We start from the raw sequence: 16990 nt of genomic DNA, 5'->3' as shown, positions 1-16990 counted from the left end.
TATTTTTTTTTCAATTTGTATCTATAAAATTTAAATACTACAAATTAGAGCACCACTTTGAGTGGACAAGAGTGTTTCCTGTCTTGAAAGGTCTTCAGTTCGAAATATGTTGCATGATTTTTTGTGTAAAACTTATCAACTTTTAAGTTAATAAATTTGCAAAACTTAAAAATAGCAAAATAGTTCTACAAGGACTCAAACCCGGGCCATGTGCAAGAAGATTAAAAGGCCTACACCACTAGCGCTAATGTGGTGATTATTATTTTCTTGCACATTTAAGTATATAATAGGTATCTGTTTACATGTAAAGAAACTTTGGGGGCCCTTCCAAATCGGAGGCCCTGTGCGGTGGCACCTTTTGCACACCCTCAGGGCCGGCTATGTTGTAAATGAAAGGTCTTAAGTTCGATTCTCACCAAATGCGAGTTTGAACCACATTATTGCAAGTCTATTATGAGGCTTGATTCACTCTCCCACTCCCTTACTTAGATAATATCGTTTGTTCAAAAAAAAAAATTACAAAACCAATTAGTAATGTGTTTTAATTGTATTAGACCATTTTCAAATGAGATATCAAATTTTGAACATAAAATTTAAATTTTGACAGCTTATATGACACTTTGACATCTTTTAAAGTTTTATTCTCCAACCAATATGTCAAATTAAATTATTACTTTATAAAATAAATATTAAACTAATTAAAATTTAATAAAAGACATATAAAGTAATCAGTAATTAGTTCACATTCCTTGATTGAAAAGAAGAAAAAAGTAGGATAATTGCATCGGTCAACTCAACATTAATTAAAATAAATGTTTAAACTAATTAAAAATTAATAAAATACATTTAATAATTAATAAAAAAACATTTGAAGCTGCTATCAAATTTGACAGCAACCTCTTTTGATGTCAATCCATATCATCGTCATATAGGATTTGGCACTTCGGTTGTAGAATATTAGTGTGGTCTTTTTTTACTATTATAGTTGATGTGTATATTTTGACATCTCATTTGGAGATGCTCTTACTTGATATATTCGACAGTAAAAAAATGAAAATTTCTGTACCAATTCACTCAGATTGTTTTATAATATGGCTCACTTTAAAACATGTCACTTTCTCATGCATATCTATATATATATATATATATATATATTGCTGTGTAAAAAAATGAAAAACGGAAAATTTAAGCGGGCAACCACATTTTTGAAATCTAAATTAATTGCCCCTAGACAACCGCTTCAAGTCGTATTTATAAAGGCAAAAAGAGCAACCAAACAATGCTTCAGGCCATACATATTTGCAGATACCCACGAACACTGTATGTGAAAAATCTTATTTTATTTAATTTTTTAATTATAATGTGTGATTAGTTTAAAAAAAATATATTATTGCTACTTCGATTCGTTATGAAGTTAGTGTAAATAATATTTTTTATTAAAAACAAAAAAAGGATTTTATACTAATTTAGCTGTGAGGTTGTTATAAAAAAAGCAAAATTTATGTTTATATAATTACTTTGGTTGATAATCAGAGTTTTATTAATAAATAATTTAGATACAAAAACGATCTAAATAATTTAGATACAAAAACGATCCCGTAAGGCCATCTCAAATCGAATGATCTAGAAGGCCAGAGGGCCGCCGAAAATAGCCCTAGGGCCAGGGCAGAGGGCTCGTGGGCCCCACTAGACAAAAAATGGCCATATGGCCAACTGGCCGGCCCAAACTAGCCAGCTGGCCCTGGGCCGGGCTCCAATTCAAATTTGTAACAGCTAGTTGATGACTGTTAGTCGTTATTTTTATTTATTTTTATATAGTTTTATTTTTTATATTTTTTTTTACAAAATATGTTTTAAACTTTGTAAAAATTCTTTTTTTTCCTATAACTTCTAAACCATTAAACATTACATAACATGAAATAACATGAAACAACATTAAACAATATTCAACAACATTAAATAACATTAAATAACATTAAACAACATAAAAATTATACAACATAAAAAAAACATTTAACAAAATGAAACTTAAACAACATTTTTAAAAACATTTAACAACATAAAACTTAAACGCTTACTCCATGTTATTTTTGCCCCAAAGATGTGCAACAAGATCTTGTTCTAGGTACTTGTTTGTGGCACGGGAACGTATCATTCTATAACGTCTCATGTACTCATTTATAAAGTTACTACCAGTTCTTGGATTGAAAGACAAATTAGGCCCATCATATATTTTTGCACGAGCCATTCTTGACCTATTTGGATCGTCTTGGTTGTCATCGGACTCTCCATCAATACACTCATTTCGTTTATCCTCCACTATCATATTGTGTAATATGATGCAAAACATAATTATGGAGTCCAAATTTTCTCGACTCAACTTTCTTGCTAGTTCTCTAATGATCTTCCACTATGCTTGTAAAATACCGAAAGCTCTCTCAACATCTTCCCGGTATGCCTCTTGGTGTAACGTAAACAACTTTTCGGCGTCATTCCTAGGGTTTGGAATTGCTTGGACAAGTGTCGCCCACTTTGGGTAGATGCCATCTGCCAAGTAATACCCCATATTGTATTGATGACCATTGATATAGTAGTCAAGTTGAGGTGTTTTACCTTTCGTCACGCTATTGAAGAGAGGTGAATGACCAAGAACTGTAATGTCATTTTAGGATCTAGGGACTCTAAAGAAAGCATGCCAAATCCATGTGTCATATGAAGCAACCGCCTCTAATACAACATTTGGCTTTCTCGACCTTCCGCATAAGTCTCATTGCCATCCGGTGGGATAGTTCTTCCAATCCTAATGCATGCAGTCTAATGACCCTATCATGCTTGGAAACTCACGATCTCCAGCTTTGCGAATGAGCTGATCCAGATCTTCTTGATTTGGTTTGGGGAGGTACTCGTCTTTGTAAACCAGAACAATTGTGACACATAATTATTCAAGAGTATCAAGGCATGTAGACTTAGATATACCATGGGTTTCATCCATCAAATCAGTTGGGGAGCTATAAGCCATCATTCGGAGTACAACAGTAACCTTCTGATGAGGTGAGAAACCAGGGCAGCCTGCTCTGTCCTGCTTCTGTCGAAAGTATGGATTGACCTGCCGGACATCACGAAGTATACGCTCGAAGACATGACACCTCATCTAGAAGAGACGTCTGAAATCATCTTCTATGTACACCAAGTTGGGGTTGAAGTAGTTGTTCATCAGATTGGCATGCGTCATCGCTCTGTTTCGTGGTTTGTAAGAGTGACCAGCAATAGAGCCACACCATTGAGGTTGTTGCGCAGTTGGCTGACACACCATGGCCGCAGCTATGGCTGCTGATATGTTTTGTGCGTTGCGACATGCTTCATCTTCTTCATTAGACTCCTCATCTTCTCATCTCATCTATGCCTATTTTTCTTCCAATTTGGAATTGGATGAAGACCCACAGTTGGAATCCGAAGAGGATCCAAAGTTGGAATTCATTGCAAACTTGAATTAAAAGAGATTGAATTGAAATAAATTGAATTCAAAGTTGTGTGAATTATAACCCAATATCCACCCTATTTATAGCCAAAAAAAATTCAAATCCAACGGCTAAGTGACGTCAGTTAGCCATTGGATTTAAATTTTTTTTGTAATTTTTAAATAATAAATTATGTTTGGTCCTATGATCCTTTGACCTTCGATTAAAGACTATTTTTTATGACAAGGCTAAAATGAGCCCTATGACATTCGGTTGGAGATGATAAGAAATATGACCTTATATTGTTCATTAAAAAATTAATTTTTTAGAAGACTAGAGGGTTAAAACGAGCTTTATGGCTAGCTTTGGGTTGGAGATAGTCGGTCTCCTAATCTCCAAACAACAATATAAAAAAGGTCAAATCAGTAATAAAACCAAGAACTAGGTGTATTTTTCACAGCTCACTCCTCGACGGCGATCCACTGCGGAAAATTACAGTGACACCTCTCTCTCGGTCTCTGAGTCTCTGACCTGTGAGCTGTCTGTCTCTCTCTCATCTTTGTGTGTGAGTCTTTGAGTTTTATTGTTTCTGAGCTTGTACAACAATGCAGTAAATATTTGTATTCGGTGATTCTCTCTCTCTCTCTCTCTCTCTCTCTCTCTCTCTCTTCAGTCTCTGTCTCATTGATTTTGATTTTACATTTTATTACCTTCACAGGAACTTTCCCTGCATTACCATTTATGACATATCTATCATTTCTTCAATCCCCACAAACCCTAAAGATTTACTTTCACTTTCCCTTGTTCTCTGTTCTTCTCTGCCGTGAAGGAAGAGTAAAATTCAAGAGTTGAATTTGGTAATGGTTTTTTTTGTTTGGTAATTTTTTGCTGCTGGGTTTAATCTTGATCGCTTTTTCAGGCTTTAATCCATATATAAATATATACATATATATAGAATAGACATATTGTCCCTATAGAAGCTATCCTTTTTTTTTTTTTTAATATTTTCTGGATTTTTAATGGTTTTCACGTAGTGGGTGAAGTGGGGCTGGTTGTAAAATGCCGTATTTTCTTCCAGTTTAGTCTTGGTGTTAATGGGGCTTTCTAAAAAATTGTTGATTTTGTATTGGTTTTTCTGAATTTTTGGGGTGGTGGGTTGGGGAAGATTTCAGGCATATTGTAATCTGCTGATTTGGGTTTAAAATATTTTATGTTAACTGGTACAAATTTAATATTTTATACTTCGATTTTTGTTGATATTTGTTTGGTTGCTGAGAAAACTGAGGAAAGCCAGTAGAAATTTTTTGGATCGGGACCTTGAGTTTACATTTGTTAATTTTTACCCCATTCAACCATTTTGCAGTCCATAATTATTTGATTTTGAACAGAATCTGCTACATATTTGTTGCTGCTGGTGATTTGATTGTTCTTTCTGGGTACATCATGCTGTGGGCTCGGAAAATCTGAAGCTTTTTCTTTGAGGAACTTGATTTGGCCGTTTTTACTTTTTGCCCCACTTGTTTCACCCCTCAATTATTTGAAGGATCGAAAGCAGTCTGATACTTCTGTGTCGCTTTGCATATTCTGCATTGATTCTCTCATCGTTGCTAGGCGTCAGAAAGTGTAAAATCAAAGCACTGTTTTGTTTTTGTTTTTTTGAAGTAGAGAATCAATATCTTGCTTTCAGAGCCAAAAGGGTGTCCAGAACTGGAAAATATTGATACCAATCTGGGAGTGTTCATACAAATTTTTTTACTGTTTGAGAAAGTGAGGATCCCAATTGGGTTTCTAAGTTAGGTTCTTGGGAATTTAGGTGACTTGGGTAAAAGGGTCTTTTCAATGCAGGTTCTACAGCAGCTAGGTTGCTAGAGGGAATGGTGGTGCATGTCTGATGGTATATGTTCGGAATCTAGAACAGTGGGGGGCAATCTAATTATGGAAATATTCGTTTGGATGTGTATCTTTGCTTGTGGTTTTGAGGGCATTTGAGATTGAACGTTTAAAGGAAGGTGATTTTGCAATAGTGTGGTGTAAAATTTGGTAATGAGTCGAGAACCGAAGCGGGGGAGGCAGGAGAAGGGCTCCGATGACGCTGAGAAGGTTGTTGTCACGGTTAAGGCCTCCAAAGAAGTTCCTAAGACTGCTCTGGTCTGGGCCTTGACTCATGTTGTTCAACCTGGTGACTGTATAACACTACTTGTGGTTGTGCCCTCTCAAAGTTCAGGTATCTTTACACTTTTCTAATTTTTGCCTATTTTCGTGTTTAAGGAATATGTAATAGGTGCGTTTTACTTCAATGCATAGATCCTAATAGTTCTCTTTTTAGTTTTACCATCCTACTTTCAAAAGGGGTTGGTACTCTCTGTTTATTGCCATTAGGACTGTGTAGTAGCTCATTCTTTTTCATTGATTAACTTTTAATGTTTTCTTCGTTGGTGAGGTTGCCTGTATGTTTCTCATCGACTCTGACTACAGCTTACGATGCAATTTGAATTTATTTGAGTTATTGGAGGAGGTTATCAGGATGTTTGATTGAATTGTTCAAGTACACAACTCTACTAATTGCTGTGAAAAAAGACTTGCACTCAAGTTTTAGTAAAATTCTGAAGTCGAACCTTAGTCTTTAAGCTCTAAATCCAGCAACTCTTTCCATTTTCGCAATTTGTTTACATGTTACAAATTTTGATGCTGACAACTTATTCATGTTCCCCAATATTCAGGTAAAAAGTTATGGGGCTTCCCAAGATTTGCAGGGGATTGTGCCAATGGTCACCGGAAGTCTCATACAGGAACAACCTCTGAGCTGAAATGCGATATATCAGATTCCTGCTCTCAGATGATCCTTCAGCTCCATGAAGTTTATGATCCAAATAAGGTAAGTTCAATGATATTTAATAATACCTATTAGTATTCAAAACGTACATTTCCATGTATATTGATGCCTTGTTTGACTATTTTGCAGATAAATGTCAAGATAAAAATTATTTCTGGATCACCTTCTGGTTCTGTGGCGGTAGAGGCTAAAAAAGCTCAAGCCAGTTGGGTTGTTTTAGACAAGTAATGCTCAATTTGTTTATCTTTTCCACAAATAGGATTATTACTTGTAGTTTACTACTTTATTAACAGGATTCTGGATCACCATGTCTTGCGTTGAAACTATATACCTTTGCCTAAACATTAATGGGTTTGTGATTTTTACAGACATCTAAAACATGAGGAAAAACACTGCATGGAAGAGCTGCAGTGCAACATTGTGGTTATGAAGCGTTCCCAGCCAAAGGTTCTTCGCTTGAATTTGAATGGATCATCTAAAAAGGAACCTGAATTGGCCAGTTCCTTGCCGTCTGAGCATGGTGCAGGGTCTGATAAACATCCCAACCAGAAGAATAATTCTTTGAGTTCCATTCGAGGGCCGGTTGTGACTCCAACTAGTAGTCCAGAGCTTGGGACACCATTCACAGCAACTGAGGCTGGTACCTCATCGGTGTCAAGTTCAGATCCAGGAACTTCACCTTTTTTCATTCCAGAAAAAATTGAAGATCTGAAGAAAGTGGAATCATTAGTTAGTAAAGAAAACAAAGTACTTGATGACAGTAGTTCAGACACAGATAGTGAACATTTATCATCTTCAGGTAGTATGAGGTTCCAACCATGGATAGCTGAATTTCTTGATTCTCATCATCCATCCTCGCAACACATGGAAGAAAGCTCACACAGAAGTAACGATAACTCGAAAGCATCTACTTCCAAGGCCTTTTTAGTGAAATTTTCAAAAATTGATAGAGATGCTGGAATTGGAATGCCCAATTATAGAGCTGACATGGAGTTCAGTGGAAATCTGAGAGAAGCAATTTCACTGTCCAGAAATGCTCCTCCAGGCCCCCCTCCATTATGTTCAATATGTCAACACAAGGCACCTGTATTTGGAAAGCCTCCAAGGTGGTTCAGCTATGCAGAGCTCGAGCTTGCTACCGGAGGATTTTCACAAGCCAATTTTTTGGCCGAAGGAGGTTTTGGTTCCGTTCACAGAGGGGTGCTACCGGATGGCCAGGCTGTTGCTGTCAAGCAACACAAATTGGCTAGTTCTCAGGGTGATCAGGAGTTCTGTTCAGAAGTAGAAGTCCTGAGCTGTGCTCAGCACCGAAATGTTGTCATGTTGATTGGATTCTGTATCGAGGATAAAAGAAGATTGCTGGTCTATGAGTATATATGCAATGGGTCATTGGATTCTCATCTATACGGTAATATTTCTTTTTCCGACAGCGGTAAACGTATTTTGTATTGAATGATACTTGCTGTCAATTTTTTGTGAAACTATATTGCGTACTTATAGCCGACCCCACTTAGTGGGAAAAGGCTTTGTTGTTGTTGTGTATATTGCGTACTTACAAAGATCTTCTGGGTCTGTTTCAGGGCGACATCGTGAGCCTTTAGAATGGTCTGCACGGCAAAAGATTGCTATAGGGGCAGCTCGAGGGCTACGATATCTTCATGAAGAATGCAGAGTGGGTTGCATTGTGCACCGTGACATGCGACCAAACAACATCCTCATCACCCATGATTTTGAGCCACTGGTACTGCGAACTTGTAGTCCTGTTTTCAGATGCATGAGTTGTGTATATTGTTAGCTAGTTAGTAGATAAAAATGTTGTTGACTTTATCCACTTTCCTTGCTAGGTTGGGGATTTTGGCCTCGCAAGGTGGCAGCCTGATGGGGACACGGGTGTGGACACAAGGGTAATTGGAACATTCGGGTAAATCTCAAATAACAGCCCTTGCTGATGCCATTTCACCTTCCATCCAACTCTGTTATATGCTGCTCTGCATTTATCTGATGATTTGTTCTGTGTTGCAGATATTTGGCTCCTGAATATGCTCAAAGTGGTCAAATTACAGAAAAGGCTGATGTTTATTCCTTCGGGGTGGTCTTGGTGGAACTTGTTACAGGGCGAAAAGCTGTGGACCTTAACCGGCCTAAAGGGCAGCAATGTCTCACTGAATGGGTATGATAAAGCAAGTTGTAAATATACATATGTTTGTTCTAGTCTGTTGCTCGATTTTTATTGCTTATAACTTTTGATCCAACACAGGCACGCCCGTTATTAGAAGAATTTGACATTGATGAACTGATTGACCCCAGACTTGAAAACTTCTATTCCGAACATGAGGTTTACTGCATGCTGCACGCTGCTTCGCTATGTATACGGCGGGATCCTCAATCTAGGCCTCGCATGTCTCAGGTAAAGAGGAACTCCGGAAAAAAGACATCCGAACTTGTTCTAATGACTAGCAGTTACAGCTCACTTTTAGGATTAATAGGCAACTTATCTTGAATCTAAAGACATGTATGTTTGTCCATGTTCTTTAAGGTTCTGCGCATGCTAGAAGGTGACATGATGATGGACACGAATTACATGTCAACGCCCGGGTATGATGTAGGATGCCGGAATGGTCATGATGTGGGATGCCGGAGTGGCCGACTTTGGTCAGAGCAGCAGCAGCAGAAGGAACATTATAGCGGCCCGCTACTAGATGAGGCGATGGAAGGGTACGAGAAGCTCTCTCTTGAGAATTTAAGGCCAGGTTTTAGGGAGAGGGAGAGGGACAGGGCAAGGCGGACTTCATGCGAAAACCATTTGTGAAGCGCTCGCCTTTTAGAACTACCACATATTTAGTGGACTAAAGATGTGATCTCCTTTTTGTAACGTAATCCATAAGTCCTTTGATATTTTGGTTAATGCCACATGCATTTTACTTGTGTATAGTAAAAAGAAGAGAATAGCAAGGTTTTGGAAACTTTTATTGGTGAATCTAATGAAAAATACCACTTCAAGTCTTCAATCGTGTTCCGTTAGCCATAAACAACGGAACCCTATATGGAGATGAGAAGGATAACAGCTACTCACTGAGATGGATTGTTAAAGATTATTGAGAATCAGTGATTTGAGTTACAGATTTCATTTTGATGCCAAATTTGGGTGACTCACTTGAAACAGTTGGCAAATAAGGTCTCAATCAAGCTACTGAGATTTCCACCTCTGAACTTATCATACTTATGACAATTCAATTGCCTTAATTCACTGTGTAAGCTATGTCACAATGCTGATTTGAAAGTAGCTACTATTGTGAGTGGTTTTATCTTAAACAAGGAGACAAGTTGAGAAAAAAAAAAAAAACAGTTGTTCACTACAATTTATATTGTTTATAGGAACTCACATGAATGATAGGTTTCATTAGCCTCCTAAACCAATTATGGTGTTTACGTTCGAAGGCATTTTGAACGTGATCGCCTTTTTGATGACCCTGATGACTTTTGTGAAGAGAATGATATTGACGATGATGAAGAATAGTGCAACTATCCAGATGAAAGATTGATGAACGCATCTAGTTAGACTACTTTTATATTGAACAACTTCTGAATTATTCTATTTGAAGTATGTATCAATTGATTGATGGTATTTCAAGTACATTAATAATGTCGTGCAAATGAATCCTAGCTATTTTGTTTGAAATATTTCAATATTTCAAAACAATTTGTCGTACTAATTAGTATTTGAGATAGGTTTCAATTAAGATATAAATATTTTTTTTGAAACAAAGTATATTTAATAATTGACCTTTTTGCCAAAAAAATTAAATTAATAACACATCCATTATTGTACTAGAAAAAAAAAAAAAAACACATCCATTATTATGCATTTTTTGGTCATTTTACAAAATCACAATGTTTTACATAAAAATTTACCAAACATTATAACAATGCTTGTTTTTGCTAAAAGCACCTTTACAACTATAGTTTACCAAACATGTACTTTATTTTACAACTGCTTATTCTCAAATAACAACATGAGCAGTTTTTTTTTTTTTTTTCAAATCACAATAATACCAAACTAACTCTTAGAATTTTGGACAAAATGTTGGTTGTAAGTCAATTCAGATGAGAAGTTAACTAAGGTGCGAAGTTGGTCGTACCAAGTTTTACAATTAGTAGTGGCCGTTGTGGCTTGTGGGTTCAGTGAGATGAGTTAACTACTTAACACAAGTGGTGGATTAATTTTGTGACGAAGATCTTTTTCTTCAACTTATTGAGTTCCGAGTTTAAACTTTTTCCACTTTATTTAATATAAATTAGTGTAGAATATCGCTTGTATTAAACAAATATTAACTCTTCAAATTTTGGTGACGTGGTCCTCACTCGTTCGTCATGAAGAAAAGGATGGAGCCGCCGGGGGTGAGGTCCAAATTTATGGCCTAAATTAAAATGCAAGCCCATCCCATCTTTTAATCAACATATATGAAGGGTAAATTACACTTTACTTCTCAAATTTGGTGCAATTAGAATTTCATGCCTCACATGTAAAACATTTGATAGTAGCATATTTATGCAACTTTGTTAGCTTGTTTCTTTGCATTTAGTGAGTTAGTTTTTGTTTATTATAGTGATTTAAGCTATTTTTGTGTGTTTGTAGGTCCAATTGGCAAAGGTGACAAGAAAGAGCAATTTGGAGCAATTTGGAGTAGTTTTGGACTTGGAATGGATAGCATACATATGAAGCATAATGGATGGACGTTTTTGAAGTTTAAAGAGGCTAGGTATGTGCTAAAGAGATGGAAAAATTAATTCAAGACATAGAAGATAAGGAATCAACTAAAATGAAGGAACATTATCTTAACCAACCTTATCTTATCCAACATTATCCAAACTAACCTTATCTTATCTTATCCTACTTTATTTCCAGCTGCAAGGGGGACTCCTTTTCATATTAAACACCTCTTATCTGATTTTTAGGAGTCCTAAAACAATGCTAACAACTAATCCTTTTCCTCCACAAACAATGTCGTGTATCTACCCTATAAATACAACCTTTGCCGCAAAATTGAGGGGGGAGAGCTTTAGAGAGAAATTCAGAGATAAAAATATTAAGAGTGTCGCAGCTTTGCAAGGAAGGAGGAGGAGAAGCTTGGAGCCATGCCTGCCATTTAAGACCTTTGGATTGCTGGAACGTTTCTAGGTGTATTTTATCCTTAGTTTTAGTTCAATATTTAATTTTAATTGTCTTTGTTTAATTGCAAACATGTGGAACTAATTTCGTTTTAGTTAGAGGTGAATTCAAAGCTGAACATATATGTGATATGAATTGATTACATCCAGTTATTGTTTCATAAATCGTGAATGCAATTTACTTATATATTTGATTGATAACTTATTCTTGTGTGTTGATTAAGGAGACCTACTTAGTTTGCATGCAGGAATGCTAAAATATAAGGGAGTTTCACCTAATAGTTATGAACTTATATTTACAAGTAGTGGAGGTTGCTAGTCACGATCGCATTAAATAAATTCCTGACAGGAGTATCATGTAGTTCATAGTTACGAATGCTTTGTCAATGCTTATGATTTTCATAGAACTTAATGATCTTTGATATGTATCTCTATTATACAGTTCATGTAAGGAACTTGATAAGAATAATTTGGTTGTGTCGCTGAGTCTAATTCAATGAATTTAGGAAAATCTAATGGTTAATTTGTCCAGTTCACGGTTAACTTGGAGCATTGTCATTCATGGTTTAGAGTTCGTCCAAATCACCCTTGAGTTCTTGTTTCGAGTCAATTTAACTTAGTTTGTGTGTTTTGAATCAGTTTAGCTTATTTTGAGTAGTTTAAGTTTAGTTTTCTATTTTTGAGTCTAGTTTAGTGATTTAAAGTTTAATTTGTGTAGATTAACATTCCTCCTAATCCCTGGCCTAAAACGATCCTTACTTACACATACTACAACTATCAAGAAGAAGGTTTAAGATTGTGTGTTATTTTATATCACATCAACATTATAATCTTATACACAAACTTTAAGATTTCATTGCAATATTATGCGGTGTAGTGAAATGACGACGTATTATTTTTTTACAGAACCGCCTAGTCTGCCGCCAAGGCCGCCTAGCCCACCCAATCGGCCGCCTAGACACCGCCTAATACCCTTGATGATTTATAGAATGTTTTTGGAAGAATCATGGTGACGGTCCACTGCCCAACACCTAGGCATCCGCCTAGAACGCTTTTTAGAACACTAGTTAATCGTAGTATTGAATGACTTATCTCCCTCGTTATTAAAAAGATTTATTTATTTTTTACACAACCAAGTCCTTTAAATTTTCTTTGATTTATTAAAGGACTTGGTTGTGTAAAAAAATAACAACTCAGAATCTTGTTCAGTTTAAAAAGATTCTGAGTTGTTATTATAAACTAAACGAGATTCTGAGTTGATATTTAAATTTTTTTGATTTATTAAATTTTCTTTGATTTGTTAGTATAAAGAAAAAAATGTTCGGAAATCACTTCTCCAAATGAAGTATCCAAAGCTAAAGTCAATTTTAACTCGGGACCCAAATTTTCTAAACCGAACTTATTTTTATTTACTTTGAAATCTCTGTTTTATCCCACATATAAAATGGATTTAGAAAGAAAAAAAGGAAAACAAAAAAGAAACCCAACCAAAGTCACCTCAGACATCCACCCTACGCTCCGCAAACCCAAACACACTCAATGGTCTTCACCCCTTCCCCAACCACCCAGCAACGCCACTTGCACCTCCCCTACCACCCACAATCAAAGATCCAAATCTCCTCCCACCATTATATAGAAGCAACACTTCGTTCACTAGGATGCTTGCCTGCCAAGAAGAACAAGCAGATTGCCGAACAATGTATGCAAAATTGACATAACTAGGACTCTATCGAAAACCAACGAGAAAACAAATTAACATAAAGCCTTTCCCCCGCCAAATACAATCTATCAAGAAAAATAAATAAGTATACTGCATGAATGCACGAAACGGCTTGTGTTGACGTACCGTTTACCTCCTCAGGCTCCTCTCAAATTAACTGCTCAGAAGAATCTGTTGAGAATCCCAACTTTACCATGACTTCTAAACGTTCCATATCATTCAGGTAAAGATAACCAACCTACATAATATGAAGCGTCAGTTTATGTTAATAACTCAGAATCTCGTTCAGTTTATAATAACAACTCAGAATCTCGTTCAGTTTATAATAACAACTCAGAATCTCGTTCAGTTTATGTTAACAACTCAGAATCTAGTTTAGTTTATAATAACAACTCAGAATCTCGTTCAGTTTATGTTAACAACTCAGAATCTCGTTCAGTTTATGTTAACAACTCAGAATCCCGTTCAGTTTATGTTAGCAACTCAAAATCTCGTTCAGTTTATGTTAACAACTCAGAATGTCATTCAATTTATGTTACCAACTCATAATCTCGTTTACTGGGTAGTGAATCATAAGTTACCTAGAGGATTGTAATTTCAAATAAGCATGTAGAATATCAACAAGTATGGTGCCATCAAGAACATGCTTGATTATTATGAAAAAACGAACTTGCATGCGTGTGCGTGTGTTTCTTTTTTGGATTCAGATGAGAGTGAACCAAAATATGTTCAAGGAAACCACAAGGTCCAAGGACACTGACCAATGCTTCCAGTGAAGATGCTCTGTTATAAACTGCTGAACCAGCACGCTTTAGTTTTAGCTGAACCGGTATTCTTTCCCCACCGGAGAGCATTCCTGAAGCAAAAATTATCAAATGACACGAGTCAACAAAACCACGACTCCACTTGAAACATATATATATATGACTCCGGAATCAGAAGATCCCCTCCACATAATGAAAGAATGATGCAGATCGGGATCCTGCAAGTTATACTTGATCCGTTTCTGGAGCAGTGCATCCTGAAATGCAAAGACAAAATTTTAGTAGTTCCTTAGAAAAGTGTGTTCAACTCCAATCTAAGAAAAGAGCAGTTGAGCATGTTCAACTCCGCAGAAACATCTATGCCACTCAAGTTATGACGACTGGTTCCTCCAGGGTCGGCTCATCGGCTAGTTCATCAGCATGAGCGAGGACAAGTAAAAATACCATTTGACAAGGCAGAACCAGATTACACAGACACACGAGCACGTAGGAAACAAAATCGGGAACAAAAATGCACAACAATTTTCCACCATAAAAAAAAAAAAAAAAAAATACTAGATTCATCACAAACCAACAAATTGGGTGCAGCAGCAGAGTGGCGGATACAATCAACAACTTCGATCACCAAAACCCATAAATTACAAAAAAAGAAAAAGAAAAAGAAAACAGAGAATCGAATTGGAGTATTTAAGCAGAGGAAGATGCAGGCGTAGTCAACAACGCAGAGTTCTCTTCGTCCACCGGCAAGTCATCCATCTTCCTCAACGCCGCGTGCGCAATCACCAACACAACCCCAATCAGCAGCGCCACCAGAATATTCACCGTCGCGTGGGTTAAGAACAGCAGCACGATCGTCACCACCGCCAGCACGATCAAAACGACGCGGTCGTCTACCGTTTTTCCGAACAGCAACAGCGGCTCGTCGCGGAGGAAGTAGAGGAAGAGCCAGGCGGCCATCATGACGACGAAGACGATGAGCGAGATCGGGTGCCAGAGCAGGCTGAGGAACAGGATCAGGAGCACCACGATGGCATAGTTCATCCGGAAGTAGGCGACGTTCGATCGGACCCGCCCGAAGGCGTCGGAGAAGGAGGAGGGGAAGTTGAAGGACCGGAAGTTGAACATCAGCTTCCATGGCCGGCGGGCGCCGAGGCCGGCCCTGATGCGGTCCTTGGCGCGTGAGATGTACTCGCCGGAGGGGCCTTGGGAAGACGAGGAGGAGGTCGGGATCGTGCCGTAGGTGGTCATCGGACGGTGGTTTGGGCTTTGACTTTTTGACTGTTGGGAGGGAGTTGAAGGTTGACAGAAGAGCGAAGAAGAAGAGGAAGGCGAAGAGACAGTGGAAATTGGGGAGAGTGAAGGGAATTAAATTATGTGTGAGTGGGGTTTTTATAGGGTGGTGGTGAGGTGCACTGTTTTGATGGTATGTGCATGGCATGATGTGTGTTGTGATTGGTTGATGTTGATTAAAGTTTGGACAACTTTTGTGTTATGTGAATTATTTATGGGCATATGGCCATTATTTCATCTTGTGTTTTGTCTGCGTTTGATTGTTTCTACAATATAGGGGAAGATGCTACTAACCTTTTCAGTCAAAATTTTTTGGGCTATCTTCGCAATTTTTTGGGAACAACAACGATATAGTGATTTCATTGATGAAAATCGAACAGTATAAGAGAACCAAACAATACAAGAGGATGTCATATTAGGTACATAATCTCCAATAACCAATCTTGATATGGAGAGGAATTTGCACAAACTAAATCAATAAATTAACTTCAACATGACACCACCAACAATTACCCTAAACACAAAGAGCAAACAATACAAATCTGATTTTTGAATGCTACAAGATGATCAAAATCGTCTAGTTTCAAATTCATTCATTAAATATTCTTTGCAACAAATCAACTAAATCATAAATTGTTTAACTGTTCAATTAACATTGGATAAGAATTGATCTCAAATTATTTGAGAGGGTGATGCCCTACAAGTGATTCAAACTCTTGGTGGTATTCATACCAGTAGTCCCTAACTAGGATTGGTGGCAGAAGATATTAGAATTGGTTCGGGCAGCTTTATGGATTCTCAAGTTGTCACATCCGCTATTTTGCCAATTTGATGGCCTATAGATTGGCCAAGTTAGCCTTATTTTCCGCTTTTGATGTATGTCGATACGAGGAGCCTCCGGATATAATCTAGATTTCTATTCTCGATGATCGTAAGCTTCGATAATGTCTTCTAATAAACTCACAATCTCTTCACCTAAAAGAAAAAAGTTGAAATTTCATGTTTAATTGAAATAATATTGTTTGTCTTTTATTGAATAACTATTGGATGACTAAGTTGTTGGGACATAAAATATCCTAACCTGTTAGAGCATGCCACATGTATTCTCAGCTCAATGTGATTGTCATGCCCTTGATGGACCATGCAGATATTATCCATACCTTGATGGGCTTACGGGCCTCTATTCTGCAGAACGCCCAAGAAATCCACATTCATCAGCCCTGAAACTCATCTCCCGCCAAACAGCCTAAAAGCGAATAGCCTTGATATACTATTGGCCTGTCAGTTAGTCCCTGTGCTTGACGGGAATTGCTGAAGTGTCCTCCAGATGTATGTTAGGGAGCATCCTCTGCAACGACCTTGTAGAATACTTCCACATTGGTGTTGCATACAAGGTACCGCATCTGTGTTGCCTAGAGATATGCTCAAGAGGTCTGCTCACTAAAGTTTGCACCATCCTAGTAGAAGAACAAAGGTTTGCTTAGCATGGCCTGCAACTCTATTGTTAGGCTGCATACGAAGAGTCTCTCCTATAATTAGCAAGTCAACTAGGAAAATCGATAGTCGCTACTTACTACTCATAACTCTTTTAATTTAGCTTATATCAACCCTTTTCTCTGACTTATGCATTGGAAGTCCTTTGGCGAATACCCTCCATTTTTGTGGGTGTTTGTCAATTAGCTTAATTGTTGAAATTGTTTCGTCCATGGCAAAATTTCCATCCACACATGCCACGCACTTAAAGAACTCATAATTA

General features: G+C 37.2%; 2 protein-coding genes and 1 long non-coding RNA gene across 9 annotated transcripts; 1 reads left to right on the top strand and 2 right to left on the bottom strand.

The window, feature by feature from the left end:
- Positions 1 to 3867: 3867 nt before the first annotated feature.
- Positions 3868 to 9384, top strand: LOC114822711 (inactive protein kinase SELMODRAFT_444075-like). 7 transcript variants are annotated; one of them, XM_029097716.2, is made up of 10 exons: positions 3868 to 3991; positions 5304 to 5682; positions 6179 to 6333; positions 6421 to 6515; positions 6660 to 7699; positions 7872 to 8032; positions 8136 to 8212; positions 8314 to 8461; positions 8549 to 8698; positions 8828 to 9384. In XM_029097716.2, the coding sequence occupies exons 2-10, from the start codon at positions 5502 to 5504 to the stop codon at positions 9098 to 9100; spliced, it is 2280 nt and encodes a 759-aa protein (XP_028953549.1). In that variant the 5' UTR covers positions 3868 to 3991; positions 5304 to 5501; the 3' UTR covers positions 9101 to 9384. The 7 variants fall into 7 exon arrangements, with proteins under 7 accessions (XP_028953549.1, XP_070672767.1, XP_028953548.1 ...); XM_070816666.1 differs by having other exon boundaries at positions 3895 to 4023; XM_029097715.2 differs by having other exon boundaries at positions 3895 to 4085.
- Positions 9385 to 13192: 3808 nt separating this feature from the next.
- LOC114822712 (uncharacterized) lies at positions 13193 to 14081 on the bottom strand. The gene is made up of 2 exons (XR_011577749.1): positions 13942 to 14081; positions 13193 to 13418 (listed from the first exon to the last, which is right to left on the bottom strand). It is a non-coding gene; the product is annotated as an uncharacterized lncRNA (long non-coding RNA).
- A 375-nt stretch (positions 14082 to 14456) lies between these two features.
- Positions 14457 to 15323, bottom strand: LOC139187450 (PRA1 family protein F3-like). The gene has a single exon (XM_070816667.1). The coding sequence runs from the start codon at positions 15190 to 15192 to the stop codon at positions 14632 to 14634; it is 561 nt and encodes a 186-aa protein (XP_070672768.1). The 5' UTR covers positions 15193 to 15323; the 3' UTR covers positions 14457 to 14631.
- Between the last annotated feature and the right edge of the window lie 1667 nt (positions 15324 to 16990).

Source organism: Malus domestica, chromosome 17, assembly GCF_042453785.1.
Source record: "Malus domestica chromosome 17, GDT2T_hap1".
Lineage (NCBI taxonomy): Eukaryota > Viridiplantae > Streptophyta > Magnoliopsida > Rosales > Rosaceae > Malus > Malus domestica.
The sequence above is the reverse complement of the archived record's forward strand: the minus strand, read 5'-3'. Positions and strand labels throughout refer to the sequence as shown.

Coding starts and splice junctions, on each gene's coding strand:
- LOC114822711 (XM_029097716.2), top strand. CDS start 5,502: ATGAGTCGAGAACCGAAGCGGGGGAGGCAGGAGAAGGGCTCCGATGAC. Junction 7,700..7,871: donor ATTGGATTCTCATCTATACG/GTAATATTTCTT, acceptor GGTCTGTTTCAG/GGCGACATCGTGAGCCTTTA. Junction 8,033..8,135: donor CCCATGATTTTGAGCCACTG/GTACTGCGAACT, acceptor TTTCCTTGCTAG/GTTGGGGATTTTGGCCTCGC.
- LOC139187450 (XM_070816667.1), bottom strand. CDS start 15,192: ATGACCACCTACGGCACGATCCCGACCTCCTCCTCGTCTTCCCAAGGC.